We start from the raw sequence: 18,699 nt of genomic DNA, 5'->3' as shown, positions 1-18,699 counted from the left end.
TTAAAGTGTGAAATTCAGAACATGTTTAATATATATCAGCTTTGACACGCGATAGGGATTCATAATAAGTAATATTTATTATAATGTAAACACTTTTATGATCATATTTAAGATATCAATAATCGAATTTATCTATCTAATATCAGTATTATCCAAAAAAGAAACCGCATGTATCGATTCCAAACTATATTTACTTTAACAACTACCTTGTATCGTTTATTTCTTGTATTCAATAATGTGTGACTGTGCGACATACTTGATACCAATGTTAATCTCTGTCCAATAGCCTTCTATCGTCCTCGTCTTTACAATAGAGGATTAGCCCGTTCAACGTATTCTTTATGGATGATCTGTTTTCTATATACCCTAAACAAAAAAGTCAGGGGAAATAATAGCGTATTTGACGGTATATGGATATTAATCAGAAAGCGCCTATGCAGGTAACCAACTGTGCGTTGCCAACGGTGATTTACGCTGTTTGAGACGGGAAGGCACTCTGTATCGTGTCTTAAACTTTGGAACCGGGTTATACTGTGACAGAAAAAGGACTTTAAGGATTTTTGGGGATACATTGGATCTTTAAGGAATTAATTATGTCACAAGTGGGCGTCCGTCCGGCGTCCCAGATGAGTACGGGAAGAATGGGGGTTACATTACCCCAGATTCAACACCCGATGTCTCGAATGAGCAACCCAGGAGAAATGGAACTACGAGGGGTGTCAAGGTCCGGGGATCGGCCAATGTCGAACCCTCTTGGTGGCCGACCACTCGCAAATGAGTCTCACTATCCGGTCAGGAAATCATTGAGTGCCCTGTCCGGACGGGAGAGTCGACAGGCAAGTCGTCTTGGGCGTGAAAACGCACCCCCACCCATGCCAATAGAGAGCATACCCGAGGGGGTTGAAGTTACTTTTGGAGATCCCGGCAAAACTAGGATGCCGATTTTCGGTATGTAATTATTTCTCCTAAAATGTTAATAATCTAAAACATTATAAAATTCTAACTCAAATGTTAAATGTTAGACTTTTCTGAAATGTTCTGAATTTTCTATTCTCTTATTAAGAAGAAGAAAACGCTGCAGAAGATTATAGTAAAAACTTGTGAAAATGCATGTTTTAAAATGTAAAGAATGTAACTAGTGCGGCGCAGATTTTTTGGATGACAACTATTGAACAGCTTCGTCGGTTTGCTCGAAGATTGACTTTAAATACCACCGATTATATAGAAATTGTTTGCATGATATCTTATTCGAAATTCTTTTAAACTTGATAAGGACATTGTGAATTAATCTTTTCCTACTGTTCCAAATATTGAAAAACTGTGTAAACATGTCTGGTTACTTACCAAACACAATTTATTGACACAGAACGGGCACCTTTACCGTAAAGTAAACGAAACGAAGATCGGCTCGTGTTATTCTATCTATACTCTATAATTTATCAATTAGCGAGAAAAAAATCTCAAAAAAGGTTGTATTGAGAGGTAAAGATCATAAAGTTTGTCTACACCTTTAAATATAAATAATAGTAATTCTTTTTTGACAAATCTTGTAAAGCCCTCCAGTGTCGGTACCGTGACACTGGCTATCTTCACTTCCGGGTTTTGAGAAGAAATGAACATTTCACACACTTTTATATTATCAATGTTGATCAAAATGAGACATAGAGTGAAGACTTGACACTTTTTGCCATGTATGTCACTATAATATTAAGGTATTCTTCTACTTCTTATGTTTTAATAACCAAGTATTAGACAGTAGATCCCCTACATTGAATTCAATAATTCTGACATTGTTGGAGAAAATGTTGTACATAGTTGTGTATCTAGATATATGGTATTGAGTTAAGCTCTGATCTAAGACAGTATTGACTGACTAGGGGTTAAAGTCTCTCAGTAGGGAACATGTTATCTGTGAACAACCAACTCCGGATTACCACACAAAACACAGAATTAATACTCTGATCAAATTAGAAGTCTATTTTATTTCAATACAAATTTTAATGGGTTCAAAGGGGGCAATAATTGCCTTTGATTCATTGTCGTCTGCCTCGTGTTGTGAAAATAAATGAGCCGCGTCACGACAAAACCAGCATAGTGCGTTGCGACCAGCATGGATCCAGACCAGCCTGCGCATCCGCGCAGTCTGATCAGGATCCATGTTGTTCGCTATCAGTTTCACTACTTGTAATAAGGTTTGTAAGCGAACAGCAGCATCATCATCATCTCAAGTTATTGCATCATTCCGCAAGATCCTGATCAGACTGCGCGGATGCTGGTCGCAAACTCACTATGGTTTTGTCGTGACGCGGCTCAGATGTTCTTCAAAATTTAACGAAATTGTTTCAGACCATCTGATTAGTCTGGTACGGGGAAAACAAAGTATAAAGATGAAAATATATAGTCTCTCGCCATGCTCTCTTATTTCTAACTGAACATGTCTGCTTCTGGAGCAGAACGCTAGTTAGCTTTAACTAAAATCCGTAAACTGTCGCTAGATATTACTGTAACTTTATTTTCTGTATTATAGTTATTTATGTTTGTAATGTGTTGTATGTTTTATAATCTATGTACAGGCCGTATATCTGACAGTAAGTACATTCTCAAACACCCATATTTATTTGTCGATGTCTGTTCAGAATGTAGATGTAGAATAGACCTAGATTATCACGTGCAATACAGACAGTCCAGCTCGTGTGTGTTGTTGCTATTGTTTTTGTTCGATTTTATTTTTGTTACTTTATGAATGGTATTGATTTTTATTTTGTCTTTTTGATAGATGCATGCTCTCAGTTTCTGTCTCAAATTCATTCTTTATTTTCCTTGTTTAACACGATAGGCATGAAATACTTCAGTATAGATTTGTTTCAAATAGTTCATTGTCTTAAATAGTTCATTGTTTCACATACTGTGCTTATATCCTTCGCTTCTCACATACTTTATGTTGTACGTGCTTCATTCTGTTCCACGTTACTGCATGTATATCATCAACATACGTTCATTTTTGTACGGGGTCTGTCACATTTATCATGTCACCAAGCTTCTTTTGTAAGTCATCTTTGGAAATTATATAGTGAGTTCATTGAATAGGACACGATACCCGACAAATGGGTAAAACATGAATAAATATAGAAAAATGCCTTAAATATGACTTGGGAGTATATGTGTTTTAATTTTACTATGACACGATTAATCAACATTTATTCATTTTATCGGCATATTCTCTGAAATAAAACTGTCCTTGTGACCAGTTTCTCATTTCTTTACAAAGAACGTTATAGAACTATCTTTAACCCATCATAATTGTACACTTAAGATTGTAAATATTAGATAAACGACGATAAATTAAAGATCAAAACATACGCTATAATTTTTGTCCGGACCTGACAAATTTAAATTGATTTTAAAGGTATGCCCATAGATAACCAAACAACCATCAAACTATCACAATAACGGGACCAAATTGTTAAATGATTGGTTTTTAGCTTTAAAGGTTTTTCAATGAATACAGTGAAAGGACGTCAAAATCGCAATTCAATAAATTGTCAATAAACGTTATTGAAGTTGTACTTCGTACAGCGGGCTGCCGCGCCACAATGTAAACTAAATGTCTATCACGTTGAATGGTTATTGCCAATTAAAGGTTGAAGTTTTTCAATAGGGAGCCTGCTAGTACTGTTCCTGAAATGTTGTTATTGCCCAATCAATAGATTTAATTTTGCTTCAGTCGTTCAATTAGGCTTTATTATGGTAACCATTAAGAGCGGAAACACAGGGAGTCTGTTCGTTTGTGATAACGGTATCACGGCTATAGATGGCATGCATAATCGCCAATTAATACAATTTTTACTTCTTGTTTAAAACGATGCGATTTATGTCTGTTTTTGCTCTGAAATGGCGCTATATTAATGATTCCTGTTTAAGTGCCCATAACAAGTTTGTATCTACATATTTGTATATGAATTCTCTCTCTCTCTATCAGTGACATAGTCTCCTGTTTTAGTTTTATACCCTGATCATAGAAAAATGGTATTTTCGCGTTCTGTGTTATAACACAATACAAGTAAATGATCTATAACAAAACACAAAACAATACCTGTAATTACACAACTTTTAATGTTTGTTTTCTCATATCAGTCTATGACAAAATCAAATGTTTCCATCGTTAAACGCTATTGACGCTATAAACGTGAAATCATAAATACTATTTAAGCGCTTTATATAATAAGATTTTTAGATAGGCTATTTTGTTAATTTTACATAAAATAAAATGATCAATGTTATAATGACATTGATCCGTTCCTATTTTACCAATCACCGATTACTGCAAGCGACATGTATGAAAATGAATGTTATCAAAATGGTTAATCTTTATATATATTTAACTCGCGTTCAATAGTGAAACAGTTCAAACGCTCTAGAAAATTATCTGAATTTGTGCAGAATAATACAAATGTAATTTATCGTTGAAAAGTAAACACTGAGATGTAAATCGCCATGTTTTAATTTGTTTAAATGTTGACATTCAACCACGTCAGTCGAAAGTGATGGTAATCAAGTTATATAGAATTCAAGCGTCTGTTAAAATCAGGTAACAAATATGACCGAAACAGACTTTGACTTTGGGTTACAGCTGTCCCGCCCACTTATACAATATATTCATAAAAATAAATGAAACCATTTGTTACTGATAAATATACTCTTTTTCATGTATTATAATTATTATAATTAAGACTATTCACTATATCATTTGTATTTAGTGACTTATAGGCCCATTTGGCTGGGTGTTTTCTTTTGATATTTTAATGCATTGTTTATCTACCCTGTATATACACATGTCACAATGATAAACGATTTTCTTGCTTAATATATATTAATTTATGAAGGCACCCATAAGCTTATTCAACGTACTAGTATCTATACTGCATATATATATATATATATACCACAGAAAACGGTACTGCAGTATGTAATATAATTTATAAAGCGGATGTTTAACTGCATCATATATATATATATACATGTATAAGGGCTTATGTGTCTCGTAACAATATCAGATATTTATTATTAGGACATATTTTTACACACCTGACCTGCTTTTGAACCCTACCCATTTCAAGTTTTATTGAATCAGTCTATATTTGTTTTGAATGTAGAAATATGTAATGCAATACTCAAATCTAAAATATTTATAAAAACGTACGTGATGCCATTATAGCTTCTCATTACATTTTGCTGTAGACACTCCAGAAATTATTGAATTAAAACTCGGTAACTGCATTAAGTTAACGCAATTCAATAAATTATATTTACATATTCAAATATTCAAAAATTCTTTCACACTTGACCGAATTTCACTTTGAGTGAACAGTTTATTTACTGTTTCTTACTGATTAAATAAGTTCTCTTATGTCACATTTGCTTTACACTCATGTTTAATTAATTATGCATTGTTTATTTATTTATTTTTTTTTATGAAATAGTTTCATTTACATAGTCATGCTCTCATTACAACTGTAAATATTTTGTGAATATTTTTGTCTCGGCGTATTTGCTGATTTAACGTTAGCATTATAGTCAATATTGTACAGTACGTATTTTTCCCGTAACCAGTCTCATTCAAATTATTCGTTATTATTATAATTATTATTCATTTTCACCCACTGTTAAAATAATGTATATTTTTCGTCTGTCATAGGTAACAAGGCTGACGTGACAAACAGACCGGATGTTCCAGCGAGCCGTGCCAGCTCTCGCCTGTCTACAGCGTCCGCACAGGCCAGACTTGAAATAGACGAAGTAAGAGATATAGTTCTACTATGATGTATAGAAGCATAGTCATGACACGTTGACTTGTTAAATACATTTTATATGATTATATTCATTTCATTAAATTGTCATCAATATGAACAATGTTTTATATTGATAATAACATAATGATAAAGTGAACTCAAAAGAGTGTCTTTTTCAAAAAAAATATCCCGCTTTGTCTTACAATAGTTAACTCCAGGGCAAAATATGTTGAAATCATTTTAGGCTATTACTTGAAATAATTATTGTGTTAGACAATGCTTTTTGTCGTAGGCATATTGCTGTGTACCATCTGGCTCAAGCACAGGACACCGGAAGGCATCATAAAAAGTGCCACAATATAAAGGTCTAAGCGGCATGATAATCAATTTGCCAAAGAGCTTAGAAAAGTGTATTTAATTCTTACCAAAGGAAATGAAAACTTTTTTATTTAATTGACACTATACACAAAGAAATATTTTCATAATATATCAAGTATTGTGTGTAATTGTATAAATGACGATTTTAGATTTAATCTCGTATTACATTAATTCTGATTTCTTAAACCTTTTTAATCTGCTTTTTAATCACACCTTATAAAACGTACATGTTTGAAACAAGTTAAAAGTTTAGCGATATATTTATATTGGGTAAACTCGCATTTAAAATAAGACTACCGATGATCTATTTAAGATTCATAATTATGTAAAGATATTATGATAATATAGACTGAATTTAATCCAACATTGAATTCTACCGGCAGAATGATCTTCACGAAATCAGATATTTTTAGTATGAATAGCGATTGCATTGACTCGTATATTATTAATCTCAATTTGAGTTTAAAGTGTGTAAATATTTTAAAAAGACATTATCTGAAATTTTTGGAAACATATGCTATCTATTTGTGAATGATCTACAAAGTATTAAACCATGGCTGACAAATAATTAGCACTGATGTAAATCTATGTTTGCAAATAGTATGATAGAAACGTTAAACCTATTAAATTAACACAATTGTAACTCATTTTATACATGTTGATGGGTCAAAAGTCAGTTGATTCTTAACAGATTTTTTAAAGTGAAAAAATGATGTGAAAAAGTGGTACAAATAGAGCGATACTACAGTATGTTTCTTTCTACATTTTACGAACATACTTGTATATCGTATATATAATCATTATAATGATAAATGTTGAAAAAAGTAAGAACTCAATGCAAACTCAATACTCAAACTCAAACACAATATACATCTACTCATCCCTTTTCGACATGTAAGGAGCTAGAGTCCATACATTTCCATTTTTGAATTAGATACATGTCGGAGTGGCAAATTATTTATGTCAGATTATTGAGTCATTGCATACAACCATCGTTTTATATATCATATTTCTCTCAGTATAGTGATTAGTAAGAGTGCTCCACAAAAAGACACAAGAGTTAAATAATACATTATAACTTAAGCATTTTCTAATTAACCATAATTCTGACCTTAATTACATCAAACAACGGGACATTTATTTATATTTTCAGTTGGAAATGTTGCTAAGACAGAGAATGAAGGGAAATTTCTATGAAATAAGGAAACAGTTCCAGAATAACGATCCTGAAGGAAAAGGCAACGTATCCAGGTAAGTAATGTGTGACCTATCATGTACCACACAGATAATTATAGAAAATGCTTGCCTTTATAATCAGACAATCTGTATCTGTGATATTTCTTCAGAGATTGTCTGACAGTCAAACGCCTTAAAGCGACATCTTGTACGCATTCTGTTTTGTACCTAACAAATTCAATTGATCATTGCATTGACGGGCTACTATGGCTGGAGATGGATGAGGAGAAATAACCACAGTGTTGGAAGACCATGAAATAAACAACCTTACGATAATTCTTTAAATTATGATAAGTTTGCAAAAAGTAGTTCAATTAAACATTGTTGCTGTAGCATCGTACATATAATTTCAACAGCAGCTTATGATTTATCTTGATTGGTCAATGTATGATTTATTTCAGGGAAGCATTGTACAGAATTTTGATGACAGTATTAAGTCGACAGCTGTCACAGAATCAGTTTTACGAAACTGTTAGAGAGACTAGGGTTTAACAACAAAGTTGTTATCAACTACACAGAGTTCTTTTCACTGTTCCGAAAGATGAACGACGAAGATTCTTCATTCCCTAAATGGATGGACCCTATTCAAAGAACTCACCTGGAGAAAGCCACAATGACATGTGACCAAGTTCATCTTCAACTGAAAGAAAAGGCGAGACAAAGGTATCCTGTACTAATATTTACATCGTCATTTGTGCATTGAATTGTTTCACAATGACTTACATGTTGAAAGAAGACAATTAAAAGAGTTCATGCGAAACAGCATATACAATTTATGTTGTGTTCATATGATATTGGTTAGAAAACATACATTAGCAGTAAATCAAACGAAATAAAGAAGTCAGTAAACGATATACATGTAACTGTAAATATGAATATATGAATAAATAGACACAAAATGAGCGATATTTTATAATTATTTGTATATATTTCAGAGTAATGGATGTTGGAGAGTTGATTCCTCAGATGAACCCTGGTGGTAGTGGTCGCATCATGAAACCTGAGCTTCGACAACTTCTCAACCGACTTATGTTCTATATGGATGATGTGGAGTTTGAAAAACTCTGGAACAAGTAGGATTTCCTTATTTGTTACAATTGATAATCTAGGTTTTGAATGATTATAAGATATCAGTGTGTGGTGTTCTAGATGAATTCACTTTTTACTTTAGTGGTATGCATAAATGAATTTCGTATTATATTTTCGTTTCTCTGACATGTTTTATTGACATCTTATATCAGATAATCTGTGTTATGTATTTTTAAGTGAGTATATCTTCAAAAAATCACGATACATGACCTGCCTCTATTTTGTTCGATTGTGACATTGATGTACAATAATATGTTATATGTGTGTGTAGATATGACCCGGATGCGTCTGGTACAATAAGTGGGGAGAAATTCATGAATAAACTCGGTATCTCGTTCAGTAACGGAATTACTGAGAATGGTAGACTGTCTCCAATAGCAGAATCAGGTAACTATTTGTTGTACTAGTATCTGTTGTTTAATGGGTGTCATGAAAATGTTTCCTCTCTGTGAAATTGAAAACGTTGAACACAATAAGATGAAAATTTCTACGGCGACCGCAAGAATATTTTATAAAAATCGAATGATATGACAATATTCATTTTTTTTTTAGAAAAAATGATTTTTTAAAACTATTTCTGTATGTTGATTCTAATTCCACTTTATGACAATTACTTACTTACAATTTGATTAACAGATTAACTTATTTTATTCTGTTTTAAGAATTGTTAATTAATGATTCATGCCTGTATGCATACAATCTTTGTACATTTTATAAATTATGAATAAATGAAAGCTTCAATGCAATCGAATGAAACAAAAGAAGATACATATATCTTAACTTAAGCTTATATGAAAGTAAAGGTAAAATATCAAACATGTATTGATAGATCTTCGAAAACTAAAAATCTCCGACCGGAAAGTGATTGAGGAATTCAAAGAACTAAGTAGTAAGTCAAGCGCACTGATGAAGTACATGCAGTTTATGCAGTATCTAGAACGTAAGCACGTGAATGTGTCAGTGGTTTGGGGTGGATGGAGCTGATTTTGCTTCTTACATGCAAACCATCCTGGCATAATAAACCATCATGAAACTCATTTACATGGTTTTCTCGCTCTATCACATTAAACATATCATCAAACAAAAAGGTTTTGAAGCCGCTCTTTAAACAACCATCCTGAGTTGAAAACAATCATCCTCAGTTGAAAATGGTACTTGTTCATCTCGGTGGTTGGAAACATCTGCTATCAGCAATCACTAACCACTGGACATCTTTTCTTGATATCTCTATATTTATCTTTTATTGACTGCGCACGTCTTTTTACATCGAATAACGAAATATGTCTGATTCACTTGTTTGGTACATTCAGTCTATAGTATTAAATAATCGACATATATTTCCTCATGTATTTTTAGAAAAAAGGCTTTATTTATAGAATACCCTATATAAAAATAGCTGTGCATTGATATTATTTTATGTGGAAAGATTGTTATAATTCGGTAGTAACGTGACCATACTGTATTTTAGAGCGCAGCAAGCGTACACCTCGCCGGAAGGAAGTAGAGAGACGCCAGCAGCTCGATGTAGAACGCTGGTTGAAAAATAAATTCAGGGAGGGCTTTGCAACCATGAGGGAAAGTTTTGAGGCAAAAGATCCAAAGAACGAAGGCAGTGTAAGTCACCGGATTTTATCACGTTGTTAAACTCAGACCGGATATTTTTATGTCACTGTTAAACAGCTCACAATTATTCTTCGACTATAGTTGCCACACATACTGTATATTGCTTGCATAATTAAAAATTGATATACATGTAAAAACAGAAACATTTTAATGGGTGGATGTTTCAGTGTACAAGACTAGTAAAAAAAAATTTTTTTCGTAAGATTGTTTATTACCACTTATCATATGAGCAAGGTAGTTATTTTCGTGTCAAATATATCATTTGATCTGTAACACTTAATCCTATTTAATATATTTACTTTCATACATTTGATAGTAATGATGGTGGTGATAATAAGTTGTTTTTTATTTGATTTCAGGTAAACTTTGATGATTTCTTGGACGTTCTATCTGCATACGGTCTGAAACTGGAGAAGAAATATTTGGCAGCGTTCCTGTCAAGGTGTAGCGTTTCAGCGAACAAGAACGGAACAGTTCCATATAGAGAGTTCCTGCACCGATTCCAGGACCGTAGTGAGAAGGGCATGACTCACACTATTCTTACTGATAACAAACACAGGCTAGTGAGACTGTTAGTTTCATATTTTATTATACAAACCATGTGTGCTGATCCCGCACCCTCAACTGCCGTGTGGCTACCTCTGTTTGTAGACATCAGTCATAGCGGGTTTGGTTTGTATACACAAACACCATCCACCTGCTGTTCAGTAATATATATTTCAGACTTTACGTCCGAAATATTTACTTGAAGTAACAGTTAAAAGTAATTAGAGTAAAGTATTTTTGAAAAGAAACTTCAATAAAATGTAGACCGAACTGCCGAGTCATTTCCATAAAATGGTTTTGGGATATCTGTATAAAAGTGTAAATATAAAATTATATAGTATTGTTACTCAAATATTTACATTTATTTTGATTCATTGATTAAATGCGGACAGTGGCTGGTGTTTGTTAGATTCTTAGTTCTACTATATCATCTAGATATTTTCTTATTTATTTACTTATAAATGCAATACTTTCAATCATTTCTTTTTACTTTTGTTGTAAGTAAAGGCATTAATGGTGAAATTTCTGATAATATAACATGGCTATGGTAACTTCTGAAATCATTCATATGAACTCTAGATCTGACTAATTAAGTTATTTTGTAACACAGTCAACATTCTTTGTCTGTATGAGCTCTACGCACATGTTGCGTCTTGTTTTCTTCACGTTTTGCACGTGAGCGCATTATATCAACAAATGAGCCGCGTCACGACAAAACCAACAAATTGCGTTTGCGACCAGCATGGATCCAGACCAGCCTGCGCATCCGCGCAGTCTGATCAGGATCCATGCTGTTCGCTATCAGTTTCTCTACTTGTAATAGAGTTGATAAGCGAAAAGCATGGATCCTGATCAGACTGCGCGGATCCATGCTGGTCGCAAACGCACTATGTTGGTTTTGTCGTGACGCGGCTCAAATTAACTTAAACTTAAAAATATATCCGTTTCCGATTAAAACTAAGAGTGAATACTAAGTCAAAATCTACAAATGGCATGTTTTATTTTTAGTTGACGTTTTTGTTTAAACTTTATTTTATATAGATGTAGCACCACGATAAAGAGCCAATTTTCAGCTATAGAATAGCAAAATATAGTTAGTCATAGATAGAAAGATAGAGTTAATGATTAAATTCGTTATGACTATTATTTTATTGCATATACAAAATGAATTATTTTAAATTAATACAACAACAATACATGTATACTATTTATAGCACTGTCATAGTATCAAATGAAAGAAAACTTTGTAATAAAATGACATTAATTTATCATATACCATATGTACATGTACATAATAAAGTATCTTCTACAAGGAAAGTAATGATAAAGTTATATCAGTGATTTAATTTTATAACATTGATTAAGCAGGTTTAACAATGATGTCAAATCGGAGAATGGCTCGAACCTGAGTGCCATCGAGGCCCAGCTGATGAACATGTTCCAGAGAGACTTCCTGGCACTTCTAGGAACATTCAAGTACGTATTTCTTGCCATTTTTACAGATCGTTGTCATGTTTCTTCCTACAATAAACGTGTTATTAATTAAGATATTCAATTATATCGCTGTGTATGTTGAGAGTATAGTAAGACAGACATGTTTCCGAAGCATTTGTATCGCAATTATTTTTTAAAAAGAAAAAAAGAAGGCAAAATTACAAAAAAGTAATTTTACAATACGAATGTCGTAAAAGTGAGCCTTCCACAGAAATGTGACAAAACAGAAAGTAATAGTTTAATAATACGTATATCATATTGCATATTGTAAGTGAACAGAAAAAAATCTTCCTGAATATATCATTATAATAATTTTATCCGATATATTAAGGTATAATAAAGGATTATAAGAAATTGTAGGTAAACAAATACATTATTTCTATTGTTTCACTTTCTATGAAAAAAGTATAGACCGCTGCAAACACAATCTATAGGAAGCTATTTCATTGGTCGTTTTTGTTTTGTAAAAAACGGTCTATCAGAATTCTAATTATTTTGTACAATATGGAAATGTGTAACAGAACTGTGTATTTTTATACAATAAAATAAACCTGCTGGATATCGCATAACAGACATGTTTAATCAAATTGTGTTCGAAGGTAGACAACTCCTTAATAAAGGTTTAGTAAGGATATCATTATATCGCGATTGAATATCATATTTCATTGCCTTTGTTTAGCATTATATGGTTAACAATTAAAATCATTAAAGTTTGTGTTGACAAGTATCTAATTATTTCATTATGATCACGGTGCAGTTTGGTATAGTGAAAACAATTGTAACTATCCATAACCAGTAATGCTTGGATACCAGAAAGTTTCTTCTTGTAATGTGTTTTTCATAGCAAAATGTTACTTCGTTGTTTTTTTATTTATGTGCAACTTTTCGCTTTTTCAAAATAAAGTGCATTAAAATGCGAAGAACTGTTTAAAGTGTTATAACAAAAGATAATTTGTGAATGGAATGGTATTAATTACAGGTATGCAATGGCATAGTGGTAACACTATTTCAAGTTGAAACATTTATTAGTACATTTATAAGTGTGCTACCGTTAGTACTTTTTATAAAGAAACTGCATTCACTTAAGGAGATATTCATTACCTTTATCTATATTTTGTTGTATTGTTAACTAAGTGTTGATGTGTTCGTTACAGGAGTATAGACAAGTTAGAGACAAATGTCATCGGTCAGGAAGAGTTCCGTGCAGCGATGGAAAGTCGCTTTAATCTGACACTAACACAAGATCAATTTGACAGTTTTGTTGACAGAATTCCACTGGACGAGGACGGTAACGTTAAATATACAGACTTCATGCAGCAGTTTGATACAAGGTTAGTTCCAGAATTTTATGTAATACGCTATATCCAGAGTTTTCAATTAGAACCAACTCACAAGAACTATTCATTTCAATTAAATGTACATATTTTATATAAAAAGCGTTCTCAAATCGCCTAGCATATTATCTATAATTGCATTGGTTTCGCTTTCATTCACTCATTTCGTATTTTATTTTCATAGAGGAATGGCGGCAAGTTTATTCCCGTCTAAAGAGAGAGAAGAGAGGAAACCAGTAAAAGTTGGACCACTGCCAGAAGATCCACCAAAACCTATGCCAGTGTCACAGAGATCAGACATGGGTGAATATATCAGCTTTGACGACGGTCCTCTACTAGAAGATACCGTTGCTAGACGCTCGCCACAAGAAATGTTCAAAGTTATTAAGGATTTACTTAATAAAAGGTTCAACGACGTTGAAACTATGTTCTTCGAATTAGATGAAATTAACTCCATGAGAATGTCTCAAGAACAAATGTTCCAGTTACTTAGAAGGTACAGATAAAATTATTTCTACATATTCTAGCTTTGCTTACAAGTCTTCATCTTTACTACTTAAACATTTTCCGAACTAACATTTAATAATAAATATTATTTCTCTTTAAGACTTATTTGATAATAATGTTTAATTTCATCAATATATAGTGTACAAGAATCCTTTTAATAACAAATACATTACTTATGATTATACGTAGACCTACCTGTTAGACCTATGCATTCCTTCACCTAAAACAAAAACGACAATTGTACAAATAAATATCTCTTTTACAGATTCCCTGAAGTAAGACCAGAGGTTACAAGAGGCGAAATTAGAGATCTTTGGAAAACATTCATCACAAATAAAGATAAAACTCTGGATTACTACGAGTTTGTCCGCCATTTTGGATTCTCAAAAACGTCTGCTGCTTTCCCGAACGCGAAGCGAGTTCCACCACGTCATGGTGATGCAGACTTCATGATTCGCTCACGAAAATTGAACTGTGCCGCTGATATGCTGCAAGATAGTTTGAGATCAAAGGTTAGTGTTCAGATATGATAATCTTAAAAAGACAGGATCCACCTTTTTATCAAAGATGCATTTTTTAATTTTGCTAGATTTGTCATTTGTATTAACTATAAACCATATACGAAATAACTTTGTTGTAAGACAATATAAAGTTTCAGCATAGAAACAGCTTATGCCATATTAAGAGACCATTTAGTTCTTGCATCTTAACTGAACACTTATTTCGTAACTAAGTTGTATTATGTTTTTCGTAAATCTATAAGTTTTCAATGGTATTGACATGCATTCAACTAGAGTTGTTTTTATTTCCAGATTGACTACATGTGGGAAGATTTACGTAAGGAGTTTGTCGGGATGGATCCATATGGTATTGGATTTGTCTCCCAGGATGAATTCCGCGATGTCCTCAAAGAACTGTGTGTACACCTCAGTGAATTTGAGCTAGATCAACTAACTAGAAAGTTTGATTTGAAGAAAGATGGAAGGTATAAATTTACAACTATTTATCTCTCCATTAAATATAATTATGCTGCATGTGTCTTCATTATATCTTTTATCCTTTCGTACCTTGAAGCATATCTGATTAAGCAGTTGCTTTTTGTCAGCAGCATCCTCTCCGTAATTTGCGAAACATTGCTTCTTTCTTTTTAGTTAATTGATATTTTATTGCATGTATAAATATAAATAAATTTTGGCACATCAAATCTTTTACACAATATACAAAATGGTTGGGCCAAAAGATTTTGTAACATTATCGTGGCCCTCTCCTGTAAATTGTTAATATCAGTTTCATAAAGATACATTTATATTAATGTAAATGAGCCGCGCCATGACAAAATCAACATTATGCGTTTGCGACCAGCATGGATCTAGGCCAGCCTGCGCATCCACGCAGTCTTATCAGGATCCATGCAGTTCGCTATCAGTTTCTCTACTTGTAATAAGGCTTGTAAGTGAACAGCAACGATTCTGATCGTGCTGGTTCGCAAAACATTATACTATACATTAATTAATCGTTTCTTTCACTTATTTCAGGGTATCATATATAGAATTTTTGAAGCCGTTTGCTCTACGTAAACAGATTTGGCGTCATGGTAACAATATGTTATCACTGTTACAACATCCCCAAGCTGAACTACCAATGAGTGATATAGTTGAACCCCCACAGAAAGGTTTACATGGACTCACGGCTAAACTCAGACAAAAGGTTTGTTCATAACCAGATAATATAGAAAACAATGCAAAATGCGTCTTGTCAATATTCTCTGTAAACTCTAGGCAATCATTTTGAAGGTATTGTTTTCTCTGTTTCTATAAGTACATGCTTTATATGTCAACTGTACATAGGTATTGAAAAATAATGCTTATACGTAAATCTGGACATCATTGCTATTTTTATTTCATTTTATGCACCAAATTAACAAACTTATTACTCATTTCAGTTGGCCAATGACTGGAAGAATCTGCGTCGCGCGTTCCGAAAGTTGGATAAGACCAATAATGGTTACTTGTCTGTCCCAGAGTTCAGGTCGGTGCTCAAACTTGCAAACGTGATATTAGATGAGGACGAGGTCTACCATGTCCTGAACAGGTTCGACAACAACATGTCTGGAAAGATCCAATATGAGAAATTTATTGAGGAGACATTTAAACCGGAAACACGACATAGTGTACGACCAGTGTGAAAATTATGTATAATATAAGACTATTCTAAAGAATTATGTATATAAATTTAAACACATTTGCCTAATCTTTTAACCGATTGTGATTTTTGAAATTTTCTGTCTCGCTGGTATTTAACAAAAATTTAAATACTAGCGTACAAGCATCTTTTAGAGCAAGTTTATTTTAATACCTTAAATATATGATAATTGACAGTAATTAAAACATTTATATTGTTATAATTTCAATTGGAATATGTTTGGAAATATATTGCTAATACAGTTTTGCGAGTAAGACCTTTACGTTCGTGTGGAGGTTTTAATACAGTATTAGTTTTATGCATTATAATTTTAATGTATTCATATATATACATGTATATATAAACTCATGATGGTTGATGTTGTGTTCCTCTGTGGATGTTTGCACAAATGTTTGATGTTTGGATGTGTATCTGATATATCTACCTTTTATATTAGTGTTGAACGGATTTATATAAGCTCCTCCCACAAATTACAGTAACTTACATTGTGGTCTTTGAAGTTAAATTTTGGAGCAAATATTATTGACACAAAATATGCTTCCGTGTTGGTATGTACAATCTATATGTACCCGTACATATTCAGCAAAACAGTATTTTTTTCCTATTCAGTATTCATATAAGTCCGTCCATTACAAGTGATAAAAATGTTACTGTTTTATTTCCCCGGTTGTGTTGTTTCATTTGTTGTTTGTTATATGAGCTGACTGTGATTATTGTGTGATTACATTTTGTTGTTTATTTTGTTTCTTGTTGTCATTTCTTTATTTCATCTTGCTATTTACTCCTTCGAGTGTATTTATTTAGTCACATTCTGTAATTATGTTCATATTTGACATTTTATTTAACTTCACCATCTGCAACATGATATCTTCCTATATTTGATCTACTACTATATATCGTTTGTAACTCAAATGCCTCATTATTTGCATACTTGATAAAAACTGGGCTCAGTATTACGTAGGCTAAACGAAGGGTAAGATTTTAGAGTAATATATATTTTATGTGTTTTAATGTTATTTACTGATACATAGTTTATATGTGTGTTATTCTGCTATACGTTTTAAGATAGTTCTACTATCATTTTCTATTATGTTTGTTACACATCTTATTTTTTATATTTCACCTAGTACATGGCTACTGATAATTCTCGTAATGTTTGAATTCATTCATTGAGTTCATTCAAACATTTACAAAGTTCGAGTATAGCACCAAGATGGTGATTTCCTACAGGAGACGGCTTTAACAGACACTCAACTTGGACTTTCTATATAATCCATGGGACATAACATAATATCGTGTCCACATATTTCTTAACAGAATATATAATATTTATTAACAGAAATACACTTTTAGTTTTTACATAATTGATTCTAGTTATATATTTATCTGTGATATTTTTCTGTTTGCAGTTTTGTAAATGACTCAAGCACTTACAAGTTACCTATACAAATAAAGTCATGTATAAAGTGAATTTTTGTTCCTTTATTTGTTATATGATCACCTTAAGAAATGTGCCCCATTTCATCATGTATTAAAACTCCTACCTTTATGTTCCCAGCTCAAAATCGTTATTGTTTGTGAAGATTAAAAAAGATTTTCGGCTCTGACACGGAAGCATGCCAGTTAATGCAATCCTATTTTATCTTTGTCACGTTGCAAAATATAAAGATTTGGCCTATCCATCACCGGCCTCACCAAACTACTGAACATATTCCTGGAAACAAAGACCACCACTTTCAATGCTGTCTTGAAGTTCTTTATACACGAAAATGCAAACTTGTGCTAATGTAATATACAATTTGTATTATCCTTATTGCAATAAAAGCCATTTTAAAACGTGTGCAGTCAAAATAACTTATGTTACAATTAACATTATATAGACGACGTTGTCATTTGTACCGTAATGTTAGTAGAGTGATAGTGAAAAATACAGTCATTTAACTGAAATGCTAATGTCGCATTTAAAAATATGCAAAAATTCTGACCCTAGACAGGAGAACACAACTGTATAAGCAGCAGTAATTTGAGGACAAGTAAACTGAATTGACCAGCTTCCTGATCAATGTCCTGACTGATGCCAAGGGGAATATACAAGGCAGCACTTTTACTTCGCATTGATGACGAGGAACGGTCTAGAGTGCGTGAGTCTATAGTACGTAAGACAGCTTGAATGGCGGTGCTCTATACTGGCAAAATATACCATATAATGGCTATCTTGAAAGGTCTCTGGTAACTGTGCATTCTACGTCTCATTGGCAGCTGTAAAGTTACTTAATATTCAGATCAAAATTCATTTTTATTTTGCGAATACCGTGTGGAAAATGCACAAAGGCAAATTATCACCACTTTGTGCTTCAAAAATAACTACTAAAGTGCACAATGTGTGAAATATCTGTGATTAAAAGAAATCTCACCTGTCTCAATAAATGTTAGACTTTTGCGTTCGTCTCGAAAATTTACTAAAATAATATTTCCCTCCAAAAGTATGGAGCAGAAATAGA

The 18,699-nt window shown here is 32.7% G+C and overlaps 1 protein-coding gene across 1 annotated transcript; it reads left to right on the top strand.

Annotated features, from left to right (window-relative positions):
* Window positions 1-253: 253 nt before the first annotated feature.
* Window positions 254-17,669, top strand: LOC132731316 (EF-hand calcium-binding domain-containing protein 6-like). Its single transcript, XM_060717484.1, is given in 18 exon segments — window positions 254-948; window positions 2,574-2,588; window positions 5,696-5,796; window positions 7,321-7,418; window positions 7,805-7,859; window positions 7,861-8,066; window positions 8,339-8,476; window positions 8,764-8,879; window positions 9,322-9,432; window positions 9,961-10,106; window positions 10,475-10,686; window positions 12,030-12,137; window positions 13,310-13,486; window positions 13,674-13,985; window positions 14,262-14,508; window positions 14,809-14,981; window positions 15,532-15,703; window positions 15,939-17,669. Coding segments are annotated over 18 exon segments (2,985 nt in total). The 5' UTR covers window positions 254-593; the 3' UTR covers window positions 16,182-17,669.
* The last annotated feature ends 1,030 nt before the right edge of the window (window positions 17,670-18,699 follow it).

Source organism: Ruditapes philippinarum, unplaced genomic scaffold (genome assembly GCF_026571515.1).
Source record: "Ruditapes philippinarum isolate M1 unplaced genomic scaffold, ASM2657151v2 ctg1904_1_1_1_1, whole genome shotgun sequence".
NCBI classification, from domain to species: domain Eukaryota; kingdom Metazoa; phylum Mollusca; class Bivalvia; order Venerida; family Veneridae; genus Ruditapes; species Ruditapes philippinarum.
Note: the sequence above shows the minus strand (reverse complement) of the source record. Positions and strands in the feature narration are given on the sequence as shown.